The sequence below is a fragment of the Cucurbita maxima genome, unplaced genomic scaffold (assembly GCF_002738345.1).
Source record: "Cucurbita maxima cultivar Rimu unplaced genomic scaffold, Cmax_1.0 Cma_Scf00008, whole genome shotgun sequence".
Lineage (NCBI taxonomy): Eukaryota > Viridiplantae > Streptophyta > Magnoliopsida > Cucurbitales > Cucurbitaceae > Cucurbita > Cucurbita maxima.
In genome coordinates this window covers 1,443,853-1,466,352 of record NW_019272024.1, presented here as the reverse complement: position 1 = coordinate 1,466,352, position 22,500 = coordinate 1,443,853, and the positions used below count along the sequence as shown (strand labels likewise).

Genomic DNA, 22,500 nt, shown 5'->3' with positions numbered 1-22,500 from the left:
GTTATAGAGCAATAGGGCCCCCCTTAGAATCATACTACTAGACCAAAGGCCCTATTTCTCTTGACATATCTAAAAAGTATAATCGAAAAAATCAATAGGGGAACCCCCAAGAATTGAACTAAAGCAAGAATCATACCACTAGACCAAATGCCCTATTTATCTTAAACTATTCCCAAAGGTTTCCTCATGATCTATATATACCTTATGAACAAGATAATGGAAAAAAAGAATAGGGGCATTCCAAGAATTGAACTTGGGACCTCTTGCACCCAAAGTGAGAATCATACCATTAGACCAAATGCCCAAATGCTCTGGTTGGGTATAAACATTCATTAAATAAATTTATTGTAAATTAGATGGTTGATCCAGTACAATTGATTAATGTGTAGTTTGTGAAGTTTCTTTTTCAATTGTTGTTGGTAAGCTTATTTTTGGTTGGAATGAAAATTATGAATAGAAAGTCAACAATGTCATGCCACATAAAGCATAAGAAAAAATTGAACTCAAAACCTCCCATACCAAGTGGGTTACTTTTTTTCTTATACTAACTACGAAATTGAGAATTTACCAGCTTTTCTTTTCCCATATCAAAAACAAGGTTTCAATTTTTAATTAGAACATGAAGATGTAGACTTCATTGCACTTAACAAAGTTGCTTTTGAATGATTGATGAACTAAGTTAGGATCCTGGATTAACTGCCTTGCTTTATGAATTATCTTGTGCCTGTCTCTTTGAAACTAACGATCTAAGTTTCTTATCATAATTATAAATATGCATGATAGATTATAAATGAACTTCAAGGTGGGATTCTGGTTGGTTGCACTAAAGCATGCATCATTCTTCTCTGGTATGTATATACACTCTTAGTAGTTTATTTAGGTTGTTTGCTTTCCTTCTTCTCTTTAACAATTAAGTATCATGCGGTAACGAATAATTAAATGGCATTTGGAAGCTTAAATTTTGAAAATATCATGGAGCCACAATTAGTCAATGTGTTGTTGGTGAAGGTGTTTTTTCAATTGTGGTTGGTAAGCTTATTGATAGATAACCAGAAGTTTTTGGTTGAATGAAAATTATGAATAGAAAGTCAACAATCTCATGCCACATAAAAAAGCATAAGAAAAAATTCAAATGAGTTACTTTTTTTCTTATGCTAACTACGAAATTGAAAATTTACCACCAATTCAACTACTTTTGTTTTTAGATATCAAAATCCAGGTTTCAATTTTTAATTAGGACATGAAGATGTAGACTTCATTGCACTTAGCAAAGTTGTTTTTGAATGATTGATGAACTAAGTTAGGTTTCCTGATTAGCTGCCTTGGTTTATGAATTGTCTTGTGCTTGTCTTTTTGAAACTAATGATCAAAGTTTCTTATCATAAATATGAAATATGCATATGATAGAATGAATATAGATGAGGTTCCAGGTGGGATTGATTGGCTACATTCAAGCATGCATCATTCATGTCTGGTATGCGTATACACTCCTTTTATTTAGGTTGTTTGGTATCCTTCTTCTCTTGAACAATAAAATATAAAGGTGTAACGAATAATTGAATGGTATTTGAAAGCGGTAAAAGAAAAAAGGGGGCATTCCGAGAATCGAACTCGGGACCTCTCGCACCCAAAGCGAGAATCATACCACTAGACCAAATGCCCTAGTTGAATATATTTCTTTCATTAAATCGAATTTATCGCANTTCTTGATGATGGTACAATTTATTAATGTGTACGCTAATTGTTTGATTACAAGAAGTTTTAAGTTGAAATGAAAATTATGAATAGAAAGTCAAAATATCCTAAACAATTGAACTCATAGCCTCCCATGCCAAAATGATTCTTTTCTCTTATGTGCTTCCTTCAAAATCGAGAATCTACCCCTAGATCAGCTGCCCTATCTTTTCCTATATCAAATACAGGAGTTCAATTTTAGTAAGACATATGAAGATGTAGACCTGGTCGTACTTTTATCTAAGTTGCTCTTGAATGTTTGATGAACTAGGTTAGGATCCTTGATTATAGCTGGTGGATTCTGATTGGCTGGCGTTCAAGCATGCACCCTTCATGTCTGGTATGCATATACACCCCGAGTCTTTTATTTAGGTTGTTTTCTTACATTCTTCTTTTAGCAATATTTGAGCAATAAAATAGAAAGAGCTAACAAATAATTAAATGGCATTTGGAAGATTAAATTTTGAAAATGGTAAAAGAAAATGGGTCGCTCTGGAAATTGAACTCTCGCTTCCCAAATCAAGGATCTTAGTTTTTTAAATTTCAATTATCGTAATTAATATTAAGTCTTCATAATGTTGGAATCATGCTACAGTTTAGTTTATTAATGTGTTGTCGATGAAGTTATGTTTTAATGGTGGTTGGTAAGCTTATGGGTAAAATACAATAAATTTTTGGGTTAAATGAAAATTATGAATAGAAAGTCCATACGGCATCCAAAACAATGGAACTCAGGACCTCCCTTACCAAATTGATTGTTGTTTTCTTACGAAATTGAAAATCTACCTATGATCAACTGTCTTATATTTTCCAATATCAAATGCAGGATTTCATGGCTGGGCACATGCCCTTGTCGCTATGAAATGTTAAATATTTTTTATCAGAAATATATAAATATATATTATAGATGTGCTTCCAGGTGGGAACAAGAACATGGCATGGCTGGCTAGTGTTCAAGCATTCATCCTTCATTATTTGGTATGATTTATATCTAAAGATTACTGACAAATGGGGCATTACAATAATTGAACTCGGGACCTTGAAGCGAGAATCATACCGCTAGACCAAATGCCCTGATATTAGAGTTTAATAGACTAAGTTTTTGTGTTAAATGAAAATTATGCATGCGTCTAAAACAATTGAACTCGAAACCTCCATATCAAATTGATTGTTTTTTTCTTATGCTAACTTAGAATTTGAAAATCTACCAAATTTGTTAATGCTAAAAGTGAAGGGGCATTCTGAATAGAATCGTTTCTATTTGATTATACATAATTTATTTATTGTTCTTTATTTTAATTCAGATGATATCCCCTTGATGTTGGGCATGGCTTGCTACATATTCAAGCATTCATCCTCCATTATTTGGTATGATTTATATTTGAAGGTCACCTGAATTTTATTTAGGTTGCTTATATGTTTCTCAGGATCTATATATATACATATGTACCTTATTAATAATATATTGAAAATTTTAAAATAGGGGGCTCTTTTGAGAATTGAACAAAGGACCCTCTCACATCCCAATCATACCACTAGATCAAATATCGAATTCCTCTCGACATATCTAAGGGTTTTTAGAATTTTATTTCACATCCCTAACATGAATCCTACCACTAGACCAAATACCTAATTCCTCTTTACATATCTAAAGGTTTCTAGAATTTTATTTAGGTTGTTTTATATTTTCCTCATGATTTATATAAGAATAATGGGAAAAATTAATAGGGGCATTCCGAGAATTGAACTCAGGACCTCTTGCACCCTAAGCAAAAATTATACCACTAGACCAAATGCCCTAGTTCTCTTGAACTATATCTAAAAGTTTCTAGAATTTTATTTAGGTTGTTTATATTTTCCTCGTGATCTATATATACCTTAGGAATAAGGTAATGGAAAAATATAATAGAGACATTTCAAGAATTGAACTTGGGACCTCTCGCACCTAAGCAAGAAGCAAACACTCGACCAAATGCCCTATTTCTTTTGAATTATACCTAAAAGTTTCCTCATGACCTATATATACCTTATGAATAAGGTAATGAAAAAAAACAATAGGGGCGAGACAAAATGCCCTATTTTATATTTTAGTTTCATCAAGTTCCTTTAATTGTAATTATAGTAATGTCTTGATGATGTTGGATTTGTAGTACAATTGACCGATACGTGGTTGGTGGAGGGGCTGTTTTTTTCAATGGAGGTTGGTAAACTTAAAGGTAAAATAATAGTTGGCCTGTTGCGTTTATTTCTAATTTTCTAATTTTAACTTAAAAAGTAATAAATTTTTATTTGCTTTATTTTACTTTTTCAATCTCTTCCTCTCTTTCTATCTTGTTCACCATCAATTGCAATTGCCATCGTTTATACCGTAACTGTTAATTTTTTTTTTTTTTTTTCCATTCTCTTTTCCCTAAAAAAGCTGAAATGATGGTGTATGATTGAATTGTACTATAGAAAAGAGGTAGATAATGTATTATTCGATTGACTTCAGAACCTTTAGTATTATTAAAATTAAGAAATTAAAGAAAAATGGGGCATTCCGAGAATCGAACTCGGGACCTCTCGCACCCAAAGCGAGAATCATACCACTAGACCAAATGCCCTTGATGTGAACAGCCATAACAAGTATTATATTTTTTAGTGAAGTATAAATCATTTTATTATGTAACTGTCTTACAGCCTGTCTCGTTGCAACTCCACTGACAAATCTTTCCTGTAACTAGACTGACCAGCACATGCTATCACGAGCTTAAGGTCAAGATGCTAGCTGGCAGTTGCTTATTTTATACCAATTCTTCTAATTATGACACTTTATTGCTATTTTAAATTTTTGATCTAATCAATATTTTTTAAAAATTCACATTTTTACGCTATGATAGAAAATTCATTATATCATTAAGGAATGCAAATGAAGACTTTAGACGCTTAAGTTGAAAAGGTTTGACGTATTTAAGATTTCAAAGTATTCTAACATTCACATATGGAAACATATATCACAGGTTAACCCACGACTACAAACAAGAATGATTATTCATCTTATCAAGTCAAAATTTCAAAATGTTGATTATACTTATATTCGACAAACATCATCTTGTCGGGAGGTATCCTACACTAAAACATGTGAATAAAATTTTGGTCTTTTTTTTGTTTAAATCCCATTTATTTTCCTATCCTTTTTCATTGTTTACATTAATACATCTCCAGAAGTATCAGACCAATTGAACTGAACAATGGCAGTAATTCATTAACATCAGAGAGCATAGATAAACGACCACTGGTATCCTACACTAAAAGCAATACACATTTTTACATGCAACTATCTAAACCCACAGAACGTTCCTCCTTGTTTTGATATCCAGTCTTCTAGTCAGACATGACACTGTTGCTCGAGTTGCCCAAAACCCGATTGAAAATGTTGGGGAAAAGGTTGCTATAATGCTTAATCGATAGCGAGTGTGAAACATTTCAATCCCTTTTAAGTACAGCTCCACAACTTCTCCAAGTCAGTTTTTGCTTTCCATCAAACCCGAATCATCTGCTGACGTGTATCAAACAAAATGCACATATAAGTTTTTGAGATATTCGTTAACCACATCAGAATCTTAAAGCAGAAGTAAGGCTTGAATGACAACAATGCTGGTTGAAAGAATCCCAGACGAAAACTGTTTTAGGAAACTAAGGGTATAATAAGATCATTAGCCAAGGAGTTTGTTAGCAGGAGACATGGGTTATACAAGGAGATGAAAGCTAGTAATTATGTAGCTGTTCGTTTATGGATGAGCATACTAAAAAAAGTACTCTAATATAAAGCATAGTTCAATAGTTCAATAGTAATTGACAAGTACTTCTTCCCTTAAGGTCGGAGATTCTCGTCTCCCTACTCCACAACTGCGTATTCAAAACAAAAAAGTCTTCGGGTTCCTTGAATTACTTCTCAACATTTTACTATATTTGCCTCAGGTATTCAATTAAATTTCCAAACTCTCGAGATAATACCACTTCGATTGAATCAGAATCCTTAACCTCTAATATTCCCATATATGATATTTGTAATTGTAGCAAGGAAATTATTCGCTAATAAAGAACCTAATTTGTTTCTAAGATTGCCTCAATTAGTAAAGGTAATGTGGATTCTAGTAATTGCCACATCCCTCTGTATAATACTGATAAACGGATCAAACTTATTGATCCATAAACCCAATGGAATTAAGAAACAAAGAAATAGATTCTCGAGCAATTTCAGCAGTATAAATAAATAATAATACAGTTTACCATCTTTGGAAGATTTCTTCCTTTCAGTGTCTTCATTGCGGCTTCAGCAAATGATTGTGCTGCTTCTGCATCGGCCTCAGCCGCCTCGGCTTCCCTTGCTGCCTCTTCAGCTTCTGCTATAGCTGCTTCTGCTTCTGCAACTGCATGCGCAGCAGCTGCCGCTGCCTCTTGGGAAGTCATGGTTCTCATCTTGGCTAATTCAAGATCGATTTGAGCTTTAGCAAGAATACACATTTCGTCCTTGTCAGCTCTTAAAGAAGCTCTTTGCTGGTCGTCCAAGAATAACATAGAGCTCCTTCTCTCTGACGAAGGCATCACTGGAGGAAGCCTATATTTTCGTTTAACCTGGACAAAACGAAACTAAATTTAACGCTCAAAACGTTGGGGAGAGGTGATATTTTTTAGTCTATCAATAGTACAACATAAGAAAGAATTGACTACTTAAGGCTCAGCCCATCAAAAGTAGTCAAGCAGGTAATTGAGATTACACATTTGTGCTAAAGCTAATATCTAGGAGGATCCTGAAGAATGGGCTGGGAGGGAAGTGATGGCAGCAAGCTTGACATAGATAACGTCATATAACCAAGGAAAAAGAGGAAAGAAAGGAAAGCCGGCAATCCAATCATCTTCCCAGAATTAAATATGATTGTCTTTCTCCAGAGAATAATAGTGGATTTCTCAGCAAATTATTTCACATATTATTATATTTCACTTGTCGCAAAAGTTGAAATATATCATTACAGATATCGCTAATATAGGAGTATAATGCAGCAACCAAACCATTTCACTAGGAACAATACACTATGATTATTATTTTAAGTAAACAACAATAGAAAAGAATAAATAGCAAGTAACTTCAAAGAGTTTTCTCCTTTCTTTTTTTTTTTTTTTTTTTTTTTTTTTTTTTTTTTTTTTTTTTTTTGTTCTTTTAAGAAATCAACAATGAAAATCAGATTTGCTTACCTTGACCAGTTTACCACTAGCTGTTAAGAACTTCAATTTTGATGATAACAACCTCTTGAAGTCTGGTGGTGCCCAGTATTGATCCTATTGATGGAAGGAAAAAAAAAAGAACTCAACAATAGCAAAGACAAATACAGTTCAATTTCAGGAAGAATAATTATGAAAATATGATTTCATATCCAAAGGGGAAGCCCCTGCACAAAGTAAGGAGTTGCAACTAACTTTTCAAATGGACATAAAAAAAGTGTTAATTAGAAAAAGAGAAGGGTGAAGATCTTGAAAAAGAAGCATATAAATATTATAACATCAAAAGCCACAGGTGATTCAAAACATAACTACAAATTGTACCAAAATTTCTGACGAATGTTGAATGTCACTTGAATCAGTCGATTATTGAGAACTAACTACTCATTGAATTAAAAAAATTGATAAAATGGGATTGTAAATCACCAAGGATTCAGAATAATCAATAAAACTCTCCTATCAATCCAAAAATTAATAGTTACCAATCAATAGAAGCCGTTTTTGCCCCTTGTTTTCAGAAGATGAGCACTAGCATCATGAATATAGATCCATAAAGCTTATACCTACTTATTTAATAAAGAACAAAGCCTAAATATGTAAGAGATCGAAATCAATTGATTTCACCAACAACCATCTCCCTTCATTTTCTCCTCGCATTGATGAGAAAATGAGGGAAGAAATTCGACTTAAGTTAAATTTCTTAATTTGGTGAAAGGAAGACTACCTCTATATATGAGGTAATCTTTGTCTTATTAGAGCCCCCAGGTTCCCTCAAGGTAGTAATTGCCTCAATTATGAGATTGTCTAACCTGTAAAATAAATTTAGAAAAAAAAAAAAAAAAAAAAAAAAAAAACAAATTATACCTCAGTTGGCTACCAAATGTATATCACAACAATGCATGTTTCAGATGCTTAAATATATATGTTCCACCTTTATCAAAATGAATAGTTGCTTTTCCTACCAGGAAATCATTCGTTTTCTTGTCTATGTTCTAGGTTTTGGCTACTTTGAACTAAAATGTTATGGAATTTGACCTTTTTTCCCACCTATGACAATCATATCTTGCATCTCTTTCTGTTCTTTCTGCTTCCGTTTCTTCTTCTTCATCATCATCGTCTTCTTCTTCCTCCTCTTCTTCTTTTCTGTTCAAAAGTGGGCACAAGATACATTTATTCAGAATACAAAAGAAATAAAAGCGCCAGGAAAATTAGATTGTTTCTTGCAGCTAGTAGCCATAGATCTTTTGTCTTTTAAAAAAAATTCCATTTCACACTTAAAAAAACCATGACAGAGTCCAGGGACAGTTTCGTGATAATAATTCAAAACTAGAGCCAATTTGAAAAACCCATATTATTCTAGAGGTAAAAACGTGATGGAGTCCCTAAAGCTTAAATAACCCAGTAATTTGAAAATGATAAAAATGTGATTAGAAAATCTAATTGAACGGCTAAAAAACATGCTCAACGTTTTTTCCTGGAAAACAAGGGAGAAGATAAATCTCTCGTATTTTGTTCCATTTAGAAGGAACAAGCGATTGCCAAATAAAGTGTAAACGCAATAACATTGATCAACCTTTTTGAGTGCAGCTTAACTTGAACAATCTACAATTTTCTGTTTAGAAATTTTGGTCTCTCATGATATGTTCCACAGGTCTTTCATTGTGAAATGAGTGGAATAGGAGGCAGTTTCACAATGTTGAAAGTGAAACTTGTAGATCTACATTTATTGACATTCATCCCTTCAAAATGAGCTCTCCCTAATTACTATCTTGCTACAGTTCATGCCAATTTGAAATCCATTTTGCAACCCTTGGCCTTGAGGCTATTGATTGGGTGGTATTTTATCCCATTCCTCTAGTGTTACATCTTTATAAATATGATTTTCATTTTCTATCAAAATATTTCTAGATTTCTTCTTCAAATCAGCTAATAATTTAACCCCAATTCATATGTAAGCTTCTAAATTCCAACTACAACAGATTTCAAGCCTCACTTAACTTGTAACATACTGACAGTGCACAATTATTTCTGATCCTTCTACAGAAGATTGAAAAGGATCAGGATTTATGATTGTGATGTTTAAGCACATGATACTTAACACTCATCACAATATATGCTAAAGGAGCTTTATCTCGAAACCTAATGTATATAATTAGAATTTCGGTTACCAATCTGACTTCTAGAAATCTCTAAATCAGGATAGACCCAGCTTGAACCAATGGTCTGCCGGATAGGGCTGAGTCCATGACAGATCCATCACTTAAGAGTGGATCATTCAACAAAATGTTCAATAACCAAATCCCATGCTCTACGACTTTACCAAAATCAGGATCTAAAGTAATATCTACTATCCTTTGCATAGCTGAATTGATTATTGCATTGTCCTAAAGATCAAATGTTTGAATCCCACAATGACAATGTTGAAGAACTCAAAAAAGCAACGGAAAACAAAAAAAATTCGAGAAAGATCAAATACGAAAATACGAAGAATCTGTTCACAGAAACGACAACTAAGAAGAAAAAAAAAGGAAAAAAGAGTGATGAAATGACCAACCTTACATTAGATCGCTTTGGACCAGCTATCAGCTTGATATCCGAGGAAAGAGAAACAGATTTAGCTTCTGGCAATTCGTCTTCACTTTGGACAGCAACACTTCGAGCCAAAATGTTCTCATCTTTTTTAGGAGCATGTAATCTCTTAAGAGCCAACCTGGCCTTCTCTCGGGATCCCCAACCATTAGCCATCACACTCATATTCCTCCACTTGTCCTTAATAAAATATTAAGGACAAACGACATGAATCAATCTATCTTTCAATATAAATTGCTTGGCAAAACAATTCCTCTTCCAACGAATATGAAGAACTACCAAAAGTTCACATAAAAGAGCTGTGAAATAGTGAGCTAAAGACTACTAAAACATCATTATTTACCTTGAGATCAACATTTGAACGAAGATATAGTACACTGCTGAATTCAGGATCCTTAAGTATCGTTCGCCACTTTCCTGCTCCATGCTTAACAACTCCAGCCTTCAGGGCTGCTTCTTCTTCGTTAGTCCATTTCTGCTTCGGAGCACCCATCAAAAGTTGCAGAAAGAAGGATCACCCCCAAGGCCAGCTAGTTTCTTTCACATCAGAAAGGAACAGATTTATTTTCATACTCAAAGACAAACAGGGAGAAAGCTAAACTAAGTACTTCACATCAAAGTTGAATATAACACGAACTGAAACAAGAAACCATCCAAAATCTGACAAAAGTCTCAATTATAAACACAAAAAACTAAAAGATCGTTAGGAGTTGAAATCCCCGCCAGAGTAGAAAACTAAAAAGAAAAACAATGGAAAGAGATCTAGTTTAAGCCATTGAATGGTCAAATAACATAAGTCATAGCGAACAAAGACCACCACTTCCTTCGCAGCCAGGATAATCCAATCCGCCGGAACCCAAACTCTCCAATTCAATCTATTAGATAATTCCCAATGTCAAGTTCTAACTTCCGTCTTCAAGCATTACAATATCCAAATCAAAAAAGATAAAATCGAATTCGAAAAAGGTAAGTAAGGGCAAACCCTATTCTTCAAAGCAAACTCATTCGATCGGGTGAGAGGGTAATGCTAAATTTACCGAACCCTATTGTTTCCACTTCAACATGCTTGTAACGGTTACGGAAATTGGAAACGATAAAATAATAACAACAAAATTGAAATTCCAAGGAGAAAGATGAGATACCTCAGTAACGCAAAGGGAACAATAGCATGAGTTAGGTTTTCCAAGCCTCGAACATTCAAAATTCCATCCAAATTTGGCGCATAGGTAGAAAAAATCCGCCGTCTCTTCTTCTATCGCTCCTCGAGATTCATACAAATTTATATATTTTCCAGAGAGCCTCCTTAATATTCTTCCAGGAAAATCAATGTTATTAGACACGGATTCAGCTGCCGCCCGAAATGGTAATTTTATTCTTCAAACCCTATTCGTTTTTTTTTTTTTTTTTTTTTTTTTATAATCTTTGTAATTTAACAAATTATTGACAAATTTCTAAAAATAAAAAATAATAATAACAGATCAGATCTGATGTGGATTCTTAAAAAAGTTATTTAAATTCTTTTATCTATGTAATTAAATAGCTTTTAAAAAAATTAATCATAATAAGTTTATATTTATTAATTTAAAGATAAAATTAAATTAAATTAAACAATTAATTATATATTATTAAATATTTGTGTTCTATTTGATCTCTTAAAAATATTACCAGCATTCACAAACTTTAATCGAAAAATAAATTGTCTTAAATTATCTTTAATTTTAAATAATATTATAACTGTGTTGTTTAAACATAACATTAATGGAGCTAATAATCTCGTGTATATTAAATAAAATTTAATATTATTAAAAAAATTTACCAACTTTTAAAGTACGAAATATAGAATAATACAAATTAGAAATTTCAAAGACTATTATAAACTTTTTTGAACCACGAAATAGAATATTAATAATAAAATTTTAATAAAATTTTGATAAATTAACAAAAATAATAAACAAGTATAATTAATTAGAATATTAATAATTAGTAATAAATATATTAATTAGTCGGAAATTTAAATAATATATTATTATTTAATAATGTTATATTTTTACTGCCATAAATCACCCGTTTAATGATTCGTAGATAATAAAATTATTTTTTTAAAATGAAATATTGCGAAACAAATAAGAATATTAATATATGTGCTTGAAAATCCAACAAAATCTATAAAACAAACCGACCCTTTAGCAATTAAAAAAAAAAAAAATTAGAACAAATACTATTAATCAATTTTTTTTATTTCCAATTAAGGGTTACTTTTTAGTTTTACAAGAGAGAAAAAAAAAGAAAAAAAAAAAAAAAAAAAAAAAAAAAAAACACTAGAGAGAGATAAGGGTGTTATTTATATAAGAAAAATGGAGGGAACGAGGGAGGAACAAGCACTAGACTATTATAATCAATAAACGCAACAAATTAAAAACTTCACAAAATGAACGCCCAGTTTCAATCTTTTTTCTCTTAGGGAAAAGCTTTACTGTGAGAGAGAGAGAGAGAGATAGTTCTTGAATTTGAAGCCCGCCCTCCACACACTGCACATGGGGTCTCTTCAGAAGCAGGCGTCGAGCAGGCAGCAACAGCACAGCGCAGCCAAACTGCACACACAGTTCATATCATACTCAATTTTAGTATCAAACTCATCCCAAATTTATAACATTATATCTTCGCAAACACATGATATTATTCACTTTAAACATGAAATCTCGTATTACTGAAGATAATAGTAGTCCATATCGATGACTTGCAACTAACAAAATTGAAATTTGGAATAGTGTGATAGCTACTTGTAACGAAAATTGGGACTTAAAACACCATCGTAGATAGCTACGTGAAGTCTTAATCTAACAAAATTCTAAACAAATTTGAAAGAATTTGAATGTTTTAAAATAAATGACAAAAGATTAGATTTAAACTAATGATGATGGTCAATACATAGAAGAACAAATTACTCCAGAATGTTAGTTCGACAATTTGATTCATCAATTAAGATCCACCTCGAAAACCAACCAATTTTACAATTAAAACTAAATTCTTTAGGATAATTTATAAGTTTTATAAGTTTTCCTAAATTGAGAGGGCAGAGAGCTCAACATTGATCTGGAAACCCTTAGATATATTCCATAAATAATATATCTCAACACTCCCCCTCAAGTTGGAGGAGTGTATGTCAATCACATTATACTTGTTTTCAACTTGTCTTTACGAGTGTAGGTCAATAACACCCGAGTTGTCTTTGAGAAGAGAGTGTAGGTCAATAACACTTTTGTCTTCCCAGTAAAGAAAATATCCGTAAAAAATAGACCGCAATGATTGACTCGAGGATTAGTTGCTTGTCCCATTTAATTTGATTTGGAACAAGTGAATATCCTCCCTGATCACTTCTTAGTCCATGCATAAATGCTTTACTGGATAATAACACCAAGATCAGTGCTTTGGATCACTTGAGAGGTTGTGAATGAAAATACGAACATCTTGAATATGTCACCTTTGAGCTTGGTGAGAATTTGAAGATGCTTACATGATACTGGATGATTGGCAACTTTAAAGGCTTCACTGATTGAGTTAGGATTTGGCTTTAGGTTTAATACTCCCCTTGGACTTTGAGTCCAAGAGGGTATTAGGAATACCATGATCAGTGCTCTGATATTAAGAATATCAATATTGGTACTCTGATATTAGGAATACTAAGATGGGTGCTCTGATACCATATTAAGAATGAGATAGAAAATAGAATTGAAAATGTATATTAAGATATAATATCTAAGATATATTCCATAAATAATATATTTCTAACACTAATACCATTGCATTTTAAAATTTTGGATTAATTGCAATGATCTTATACAGTATGGTTTGTGCCGTTTGCAATAATTAAAATGATAAACATTATAATTTCTTAAGCTTCCCAGATTAAAATAAAATAAATATTAAAAAAGACTGCAATATAGAGGCTAACGGGGGGTCAATTTGGGGATTTCATTAGGGCGATGAAACCGAGGCTGAACGCATTACCAGACGATGCAATTGGCTCGTTCTCAATTCAGTTTCCGATACCATATCATCGGAATGATTCAGATCCGATTTCAACCGCCTTGAACAGGTAAAAATGGAGAAATCAAGAGAGAGCGACTTACCAGCCTTGCAAGCAACCAGAGCTGCTACTTTGCTGTTGAGGAGGAGGAGGCTGACCGTACTGAGGAGCGTAAGGCGGAGGATATCCCTGCGGCGGATAAGCACCGGGAGGAGGATAGCCCTGCGGCGGATATCCCGGGGGAGGATATCCCTGCGGCGGATATCCCGGCGGCGGATAAGCATCCTTCGGATAACCTTCCGGCGGATAACCTAAAACAACCATCAATACTCTTAATCAACACAAAACATACACAGATCTACAATCGCACACCACAATCCTCCGATCCAACAGTAAAAACACCAAAATCATAACAAAAAACAGCAAAATACCTTGAGGCGGAGGCACTCCAACCGGAGCCTGGCCTTGATTATAATAACTCATCTCTTCTACTTCCTCTTCAAATCAACAAGATATCTCCCTCTCAACACAATCAATCCCGACCGCCGAACAACGTCGACGAATCCGGCCGGAATTCACAAAAACAAAAACAAAAAAAAAGAAGGAAAAACTGAAGATAGATGGAGGAGTCAATGGAGACGCCAGCGAAGGTCTGCGAAGTACAGAGAAGAAGATTGGGATCTGAAAGATTTGTATATATAATCCGAAGACAGAGTTTGAGATTACCGACAAACAGAGAAGGTTATGTTTGTTTGCCGCTAATCCGGGAAGGCTTATTATCTAATCCGTTTTTCGTTTCTCGATTAGTTTTAATTAAGGAGTTTACCAGGGGCCCACGATTTTGACACGTAATAACATCAGTGGTGGACGATGATGACGATCGACGGTCGAGATTTTTTCTATTAATATTAAGTAAATGTATTTTATTTTATTTTAATTTTCAAAGAAAGTCATAAACTAAGAGCCGCGTGGGGAACGCTTACGAGGATATAGGATCTTGCACTCAGTCGTTTTGACCGATTATTATTTTTTCCTAAAAATATTATTCTAAATAAATATTTCATAAATTATCCATAAACTATAAAAGTTGTTACACTCTCCTTCTCTAATGAATGAACTTTATTGTATAATGATTTAGTAGAGGTGTACATTGAACCCGAGAACCCAAATCAACTCAACCCGAATTATAAGGATTGGGTAGGACTAGATTGAATTTTTGAGTTGGGTTGGATTAAGTTTTTAGGACCCGATCCAATTCGAGTTAGGTAAAAAAAATAACGAACGAGTTGTCAGGCTCAACCTGTGTTCTTCTTCCTCGACCCATTATCGAACAGTACAACACAATCTTCATGGGCCAACATGATTACTCCAATATCCTAGCTATCTGACATGATGATGGGTAGCTCAATACTTATTCGTCGCTCGCAATCCACACCAAAACTTATTCGTTCTTCCAGTTTTTACTCGAGTATACTCGACTCACCACTCGTGCTCAATTGTTCATCTTCTTCGTTCTTCCTTCCTTCCACAGTGCTCCTCCTTGCAGGTTTGCATACGGGAGACACATAGTCATAAACGCGCACTCCTTCTCATAGGCTCGCAAACGCACCCATTGCACAGTCGCACTCCTCGTCCTCGGTCACTCAGTTAATACCTTTACTTTGACATGTTCATGCCTATAAAAATTTAAGATTTGGATGCATACCTTTTAATTACTATTATTTGGTCAGTACTTTGTATATAATATTAATACGAAAAATATCAAATTAAAAAAAAAAAAAAAGGAATTAACTGTTGTGCCATTCAGAGAAAGGTAGCAGGAAAAAGGCCAAGAAGCTTCCGGGAAGGCAGGCTGCACGTGCGTACGCTTTTTCTTTTTGTCTATTTTATCCAAATAATTATCCATTACAAATTTGGTATTGAAAAACCAACCATACATTGCACATCTACTTACGTAAGGGATTGAATTGGTAATTTAGCATCACGATTTTAAAACGCGTCTATTAGGAAAAGTTTTCTATACCCGAATATTTCATTCTTCTTTCTAACCAATATGAGATCTCACAATCCACTCTATTGGAAGCTCATAGTTACACACCCCCGAGTGTATAGTCTTAAACAATTATAATGACTCACGCCCACCACTAACATTTGTTGTTCACTTTGAACTGTTATGTATCGCTAATAGCCTCTCGATTTTAAAACGCGTATACTAGGAAGAAGTTTTCACATGTACATGCTTTGCTCGAGAAGCTCTTATTGGGGTCAATGTATTTCCAACACATTTCTTTGTTCCTTAGTTAAAGGAGACCAGCTATATCTTGATGATGGATCTATCTTCCCCACGGCCCAAAGAGACGTTTTAAATTCAATTCTTCACTGGCATAGAACAAGCTACCATATTGATGCTATTTCTTTCCGCTGTTTGTAGTCTACAGGAACATTCATGGCAGCTGCAAGATATGGGAGTGATACCCACATCTGCACTCAGCCAGGGCATTCGTTGGCTGATGGTTAAGCCTGAGATCCTACGTCAATTGGAGAGAAGAACGAAACATTCTTTATACGGGCGTAGAAACCTCTCCTAGCCGATGCGTTTTACAAACTTTGAGGGAAAGCTCGAGAGGAAAAACACAAAGAGAATAATATCTGTTAGCGGTAGGCTTAGACTGTTACAAATGGTATAAAAACTAAAAACCGGGCGATGTGCCAGCAAGAAGGTTGAGCCTTGAAGGGCGTGGACACAAGGCAATGTACAGGAAGGACACTGGACAACAAAGAGGTGGATTGGGGGTCCTACATCGATTGGAGAAAGGAACAGTGGTAGAGAGAACGCTGAGACTCGAAGGGGTGGATTGGAGAGAATAACGAAACATTCTCTATAAAAGTGTGGAAACCTCTCCCTAGTAGACGTATTTTAAAAATATTGAGAAGAAGCTCGAAAGGGAAAGCCCAAATAAAACAATATCTGCCTGTGGTGGGTTTGAGCTGTTACAAATGATATCAGAAGCGAGTTTTTGTAGTCAAACCCAAGACCAGCTGGTATAGCCATTAAAACTGCCCTTTACTTATGGTGGTGAAATAGAATAGTGAATAACTTCATGCTGCACACACTGCCATTATCTACTACCAGCTGTTGATGCTTATTGCAAATTATATATAGCAGTTGACTATAAATTCTGAGCTACTCCAACAACTGTAGAATGTGAGCTACCATCAAAGTTCAAATAATTGCATGGGACCATCTTTTATGTTATCCATCATTGCTTTATAAAGAGCTCCTAATGGATTCACTTTGAGTGAAATATTTGCAAGAAAACCAAACACGACAAGAGCCCAACATTAAGAATATGAACCAATTTTCAATGACAGTTCAATAAGAAACTTGCTAAGGATGAGGATTTGGAAGCTTTTTGAGCCCTAGAGTGGTTGGATACAAGACAGTGTGCCATCAAAGATACTGTGTCTCGAAAGGGGTGGATTGGAGATTCCACATCGATTGGAGAAGAGAACGAGTGCCAGCAATGACTCTAGCCCTGAAGGGGGTGGCTCCCTAGGGAGTAGAACGAAACATTATTTATAAGGGTTTATAAGGGTGTGTAGAAACTTTTCCCTAAGCGTTTTAAAAACCAAACATTAGGGAAATCTCAAAAGAGAAAGTCTAAAAAGGACAATATCTGTTAGCGGTGGGCTTGGGTCGTTACAAATGATATCAGAGCTAGACACTGGGCAATGTGTCAATGAGGAGTCTGAGCCCCGAAAGGGGTGGACACGAGGCAGTGTGTCAGCAAGGACGCTTGATCCCACATCGATTGAAGAAGGGAATGAATATCAGGGAGAACGCTTGGGCCTGAAAAGGGTGTCGATTGTGAAATTCCACATCGATTGCAGAGGAGATCGAAGCATTGTTTATAAGGGTGTGAAAACCTATTCTTAAAATAAGCATTTTAAAGTAAAAAAAACCCGACGGTTATGTTATAAATGGAAGTCAGAGGTGGGGGCAAAATGTTGCATGACATTGTCAGTCCCTGTTCATCTCATCCTACAGAGAATTAAACTCTAGGCTTCTGCTGGTCTTGGGTTGCTTCAGTTCTGCAGCCTCAACAGCTTTCGGTCAAAGATCGTACACGGATTTTCTCTGCTCCTGGGCCCTGTTTGTGCCCCCACTTCTTCAATGAGTATCTTATCATTTCTGCTCATGCTCCACACTAAACCTGTCGTTAATGCCTGATTAGCAGATGACCATGTTGTCTGAATTTCTTACATCAAAAGTCTTTTATTTGTCATTGCAGCTCAACAACATTGTGGCTGCTGTGATTGCTTTCTTCCTAGACATCACATTGATGAAGAACCATACTCAACTGGTCGAGTCAGCAGGCGGCATTCGTGAGAGAAGTTTTTGTCGTTCAATCTCGATACGAGAAGCAGAGAATTCTACTCCCTTCTTTAGTATGTCATATTAATCTCATTCGACATGTCCGGACATTCTAACTATCGTTAGTCCACCATCAACCGATATTGTTTGTTTTTGTCCGTTATATATCATCGTCAGCCTCACGATTTTAAAACGTAATTATCCCCTCTCCAACAAATGATTTTCACACATTATAAGAAATATTTGAGAATGCTTAGTTACTCTCTCCAACTAATTGTTGGGGAGAGGTTCCCCCACACGTTTAAAACTAATGTTTGTTTCTCTCTCCAATTGATATGTGGCCTATAAGTGCAAGCATTTTACTTACTAAGAAAATTTTGTTCTACAATTGACTCACATAAATGAACGTGCATTTTATTGTAATACATAGTAACTATCAATTATTTCATGCTTTCGTGTACAATTCATTTACATGAACAACACACCTAAAACGAGGTTATAAACAAAAACAAAAATTGAAATAGAAATATATAAAGCCAACAAAAATCTAAAATTAAAAAAGAAAAAAGAAAAAAAAGAAGGGCTATTTACCAATTTGGCCTCAAAACATAATGTCTCCAAAAATTTTTGAAGTCATCAACCAAACATGGATATTTCCTATTTTCCTATAATGCCCATAAATCATTTCCAATGGTTTACCCATTTCAAATCATTTTCATTCTCTTTTGCATTAAATTTCACCTTTAAAATACGTTTTTCATTAATTTTTTAATTCCCTATATTATTTTAATTTTGTCCCCAATAGCATTTTTTTAAAAAAATCAAACTAATTTAAATCTTGAATTTTTATAAGTGAATAATTTAATCATATTATTTAAGTATTTTTTAGTTGATAATGGCTATAAAATCACTAATAAAATATATAAATTGATTTATTTCAACCTTTAATTGAAAATATAGTACAAAAATTAAAATTTCTAAATGGAAAGGTAAAATATAATAATAAGAATGGGTGGGTGAAATATAAAGAAATTTAAAATCCCACCAATGAGCAAGTGACAACTCAGCTACACAATCTACATTCACTCTGCAAAAATACCCCCCACAAATACTCTCATTTTCCAACTCACTATTTCATTAAAATTTAATAATAATAACACAAAATTAAATTAAATTAAATTAAACTAAGAGAGAGAAGCGACACACTCATTGAGTGCAGACTATTGACTAAGTTCCATCCAAACCCATAAAGCCATGGCCATCCCTCACAAAAATCCCACCGCCGTCTCCTTCCTCCTCCTCAATGCCGTCGCCACCGCCGTCCTTTCCTCTCCGCTGATCTCTCCAGTACACAATGTCTCTCTCTCCTGACCAATCACCCGCTTCTTCCTCCTCCTCTGGCCCCGCACGCCATGTCTCAGCCGACTTGCTCTGTTCCACCGCGGCGGACTCCCTGATCTCCGATGACTCCGCCATTTTCAGCCTTCTTCAATCGGAGCTCGACCATATGCCCCGCCGCGACTACGTTCGACGGTGCCGTGACCGGTCGATCGACGTTATTGCTCGCCAAGACTCCATTAACTGGATCTTGAAGGTACTGGTCACTCCTCTTTTACATCGCTGTTCTTTGCATTGATGTTCTTGTTTTCATCGATCGTCTAGGGTTTTGTAGGTCCACGCGCACTACAATTTCAAACCAGTCACTGCGATTCTCTCCGTTAATTACTTCGATCGCTTCCTCTCCGCCAATTTCCTTCCAGTTAAGAATCTTTTTCGATTTTCCCCTTGTTAATGTCGTCGATTGTTCAAGAATCTGATCGGAATTTTGAGGCGGATGGTTTAGGGATTTTATTTTTCTTGCTATTGCAGCGGCGGAATGGATGGCTGTTTCAGCTTCTAGCGGTGGCGTGTTTGTCTTTAGCGGCGAAAATGGAGGAGCCTCTGGTCCCACTGCTTTTGGACCTCCAAATCTTTGAGCCTAAGTACGTCTTCGATCCCAAAACGGTTCAGAGAATGGAGCTTCGTGTCCTGTCTATTCTCAACTGGAGATTACGCGCCGTCACGCCTTTCGATTTTCTCCACCATTTCATCTCCGATCTTCTTCCTTCTTCCGCCGCATACGGCGGCGAAGTCGACGGTGACGGCTCTCGTTGCCTCCTCTTCTCTACTTCTTCCGATCTCATTCTCAGCACTACACGCGGTACATTCGATAAAAATCTGAAACAGATTCTGTTATCATATTCAATTACTTTTGTCGTCTTCTTCGATTTTGTTTTCTTAAAAAATGAATTTGGATTGATTTTCAGTGATCGATTTCTTGGGGTTTCCGCCGTGTACCATAGCTGCCGCCGCCGTTCTCACCGCCGTTGGTGAGAGGGTTGATTCTCCGGCGGTTTGTACCCATTTCCTTGCGGCAAACAGAATCGTAAGTATTAATTCAATTCTGTGTGTTGGAAAAGGGATTTCATAATTCTGCAGGGGTTAATGTATAAATACAGAAAAACCCTTTTTTGGAACTTTATTTTAATTAAATTTCAGATTTTTTCTCGAGGTATTCTTTATCATTTTCTTTTTCTTTTTTTTATTCACCAACATGTTGGATTTTCAGTTTGTTTTATTTAAATTAATTAGGCTAAACTTCACAACTTAATTTCAAATTAAATTTAATCCTTATTTAGATTAATAGAATACAGATTATTTAAAAAATATTAATACTCATTTTAAAGCTGAAATATTAACTTTGATCTTTTTTTAATTTTTATTAAAATGGTTAATTGTCCTCCAAAATTCTAATAAAAATTTAAAATATTTTAATTTTTTAAAACATTAATGGAAATTTGAAAGGATATTTTTATAATTTATCTTTTAAGAACATGAATTTTTCTTTTTCTTTTTTTTATAATTATTGATGTTTGTCCGTTTGTAAAAGCATAATTTAGAAGGATAATGATTTAATTAATATAGCTCAACAATAATTAACCTCTTACGTTTAAATTTTTATACCACCCTTTATTTATTTTACCTCGAATTATAGTAACTTATTTAAAAGAAATTACTATTTATTTATTTACTTTGGTGTGGAAATTGGAAAGCGTGAGAAATAAAAAGGAAGGAACGTAGGGTTTGGAGTCAAAATATTTTGCTGTCATTTTAATTTTAAAACAAATTTATTGGGAAAGGAAATGGTGAGAAGCTGTTACCAACTAATGGAGGAGTACATAATCGACACGTGTCCAGCAGACCTCCCAAAACAGCGGAGTCGAGGAGTCGAGCAACCGGCGCCAACTAGTCCAGTCGGCGTGCTAGAAGCGGCTGCATGCGGTAGCTGTGATACAGAAGCAGCAGTGGAGCCGCCGACAAAGAGGCTTCGTTCCTCTGCACCGGATGTACAGGAGCAGTAGATAAACCCTATTTCGTGTAATTTTGTAAGAGGGAGAAAGATCCTTTTTATTTCCCTCTCTCATTCCCTTGTCGTTGACCATTGAAATTGAACGGTTGAGATTGCACAGACGATGATCTCAACAAGGGAAAGGGAATTTTTTTTGTTGTTTTCTTTTTGTTACTTATTTATTAGAAAAAAAAAAGTTATAAAAAATACCATATTTCTGATTTTTGGGTTTTCTGGGGGTAAAATGGGAAATTATCGGTGAAGTCTAAAAAGTCAATAATTTATCAATTATTCGCTTCTCCAATTTCATGATCCCCATGCAAGAACAACCTTTGGATTAGATTCTCATGAGAGACCCATTGGCCTTTGGGAGCTATCATTACTTTTTGTATTTACAGTTTTACCCTCCTCTTTCCTTATTGGTCCACGTGGAATCTGTATTAGTTATCCCATTTTATTTATATTTATTCCCGATTTTTTTCAAAATATAGTAATAATAATAAAAGTATTTTTTTTAGTGATTAAACTATAATAATTAAAAATTAGTCGATAGAAAAGAAACTCATTTACCCAAAAAAAAAAAAAAAATCAACATTGAGTCTATAAAATAATTTCATGAAATTTAATCAAGCACAATTAAATTAATTTTTAATATATTTTTTTCATGACGTTTAAAATTAATTTAAAAAATTCAGTTTATAAATATTTGAAATTAATTAACTAAATAAGAGGAGGGAGTGACGTAGGCATGAGGTGGGATGCCACGTAAGCAGTAAGTTGAAATTATTTTTGGAGGGAAAGAAAGGGAGTGGAGGGGGTGTGGGAGACAGATAGACTGGCCCAATGATAAATGTACACGTGTAAGGTACTGTCAATAACAATAAACAAATAAAGAAATTTAAAAAAAAAAAAAGAAAAAAAAAAAGGAAAAAGGAAGAGAGGTGGCTTTTGAGGCAAAGATTTGATTTGATTTGATGGGGTAAAAAAGTAAGGAGGAGAAAGAAGAGTCATATCAATTCGTAGCTCTAAGGGAACGACAACAATTAGAACCTTATTTTATGTTTCTCCTTTCATTTTTACCCCAACATTTGAATTTATTATCCAAATTCTTTTTTTTTTTTTTTTTTT

General features: G+C 34.5%; 3 protein-coding genes, 1 long non-coding RNA gene and 4 other non-coding genes across 16 annotated transcripts in view; 2 read left to right on the top strand and 6 right to left on the bottom strand.

Annotated features, from left to right (window-relative positions):
• LOC111482965 overlaps positions 1-4,151 on the top strand; it is a 4,770-nt gene extending 619 nt beyond the window's left edge. The window contains exons 2-7 of one of the 5 annotated variants that reach the window (XR_002718291.1): positions 784-848; positions 1,408-1,474; positions 2,006-2,074; positions 2,642-2,712; positions 3,039-3,102; positions 3,885-4,151. This is a non-coding gene — a long non-coding RNA (uncharacterized LOC111482965). The remainder of the gene's footprint in view (positions 1-783; positions 849-1,407; positions 1,475-2,005; positions 2,075-2,641; positions 2,713-3,038; positions 3,103-3,884) is intronic. The other 4 variants (XR_002718293.1, XR_002718289.1, XR_002718290.1 and 1 more) reach the window with 4 other exon arrangements.
• TRNAP-UGG lies at positions 233-304 on the bottom strand. The gene has a single exon. It is a non-coding gene; the product is annotated as a tRNA-Pro (tRNA).
• TRNAP-UGG lies at positions 1,591-1,662 on the bottom strand. Its single transcript has one exon. It is a non-coding gene; the product is annotated as a tRNA-Pro (tRNA).
• TRNAP-AGG lies at positions 3,462-3,533 on the bottom strand. The gene has a single exon. It is a non-coding gene; the product is annotated as a tRNA-Pro (tRNA).
• Positions 4,152-4,265: 114 nt separating the features above from the next.
• Positions 4,266-4,337, bottom strand: TRNAP-UGG. The gene has a single exon. It is a non-coding gene; the product is annotated as a tRNA-Pro (tRNA).
• A 535-nt stretch (positions 4,338-4,872) lies between these two features.
• On the bottom strand, positions 4,873-10,960 carry LOC111483050 (telomere repeat-binding factor 1-like). 5 transcript variants are annotated; one of them, XM_023129150.1, is made up of 8 exons: positions 10,725-10,960; positions 9,926-10,119; positions 9,548-9,762; positions 8,029-8,136; positions 7,718-7,802; positions 6,970-7,053; positions 6,007-6,351; positions 4,873-5,272 (listed from the first exon to the last, which is right to left on the bottom strand). In XM_023129150.1, exons 2-8 carry the CDS (start codon positions 10,073-10,075, stop codon positions 5,255-5,257), a joined length of 1,005 nt encoding a protein of 334 aa, XP_022984918.1. In that variant the 5' UTR covers positions 10,076-10,119; positions 10,725-10,960; the 3' UTR covers positions 4,873-5,254. The 5 variants fall into 5 exon arrangements, with proteins under 5 accessions (XP_022984918.1, XP_022984919.1, XP_022984916.1 ...); XM_023129151.1 differs by having other exon boundaries at positions 4,873-5,269; XM_023129148.1 differs by lacking the exons at positions 4,873-5,272; positions 10,725-10,960 and adding exons at positions 5,287-5,622; positions 10,375-10,536.
• Positions 10,961-11,873: 913 nt separating this feature from the next.
• Positions 11,874-14,384, bottom strand: LOC111483235 (cysteine-rich and transmembrane domain-containing protein WIH2-like). The gene is made up of 3 exons (XM_023129378.1): positions 14,041-14,384; positions 13,713-13,920; positions 11,874-12,173 (listed from the first exon to the last, which is right to left on the bottom strand). The coding sequence occupies exons 1-3, from the start codon at positions 14,090-14,092 to the stop codon at positions 12,128-12,130; spliced, it is 306 nt and encodes a 101-aa protein (XP_022985146.1). The 5' UTR covers positions 14,093-14,384; the 3' UTR covers positions 11,874-12,127.
• A 4,802-nt stretch (positions 14,385-19,186) lies between these two features.
• LOC111482925 (cyclin-D2-1-like) lies at positions 19,187-21,593 on the top strand. The gene is made up of 5 exons (XM_023128970.1): positions 19,187-19,578; positions 19,657-19,743; positions 19,854-20,184; positions 20,291-20,409; positions 21,164-21,593. The coding sequence occupies exons 1-5, from the start codon at positions 19,339-19,341 to the stop codon at positions 21,383-21,385; spliced, it is 999 nt and encodes a 332-aa protein (XP_022984738.1). The 5' UTR covers positions 19,187-19,338; the 3' UTR covers positions 21,386-21,593.
• Positions 21,594-22,500: the final 907 nt, after the last annotated feature.

Coding starts and splice junctions, on each gene's coding strand:
- LOC111483050 (XM_023129147.1), bottom strand. CDS start 10,075: ATGGGTGCTCCGAAGCAGAAATGGACTAACGAAGAAGAAGCAGCCCTG. Junction 7,803..8,028: donor TGTCATAGGTGGGAAAAAAG/GTCAAATTCCAT, acceptor TTTATTTTACAG/GTTAGACAATCTCATAATTG. Junction 5,623..6,006: donor GAAGAAATCTTCCAAAGATG/GTAAACTGTATT, acceptor TTGAATACGCAG/TTGTGGAGTAGGGAGACGAG.
- LOC111483235 (XM_023129378.1), bottom strand. CDS start 14,092: ATGAGTTATTATAATCAAGGCCAGGCTCCGGTTGGAGTGCCTCCGCCT. Junction 13,921..14,040: donor TGGAGTGCCTCCGCCTCAAG/GTATTTTGCTGT, acceptor TGGTTGTTTTAG/GTTATCCGCCGGAAGGTTAT. Junction 12,174..13,712: donor TCTGGTTGCTTGCAAGGCTG/GTAAGTCGCTCT, acceptor CTGTGTGTGCAG/TTTGGCTGCGCTGTGCTGTT.
- LOC111482925 (XM_023128970.1), top strand. CDS start 19,339: ATGTCTCTCTCTCCTGACCAATCACCCGCTTCTTCCTCCTCCTCTGGC. Junction 19,744..19,853: donor TCTCCGCCAATTTCCTTCCA/GTTAAGAATCTT, acceptor TTGCTATTGCAG/CGGCGGAATGGATGGCTGTT. Junction 20,185..20,290: donor CATTCTCAGCACTACACGCG/GTACATTCGATA, acceptor ATTGATTTTCAG/TGATCGATTTCTTGGGGTTT.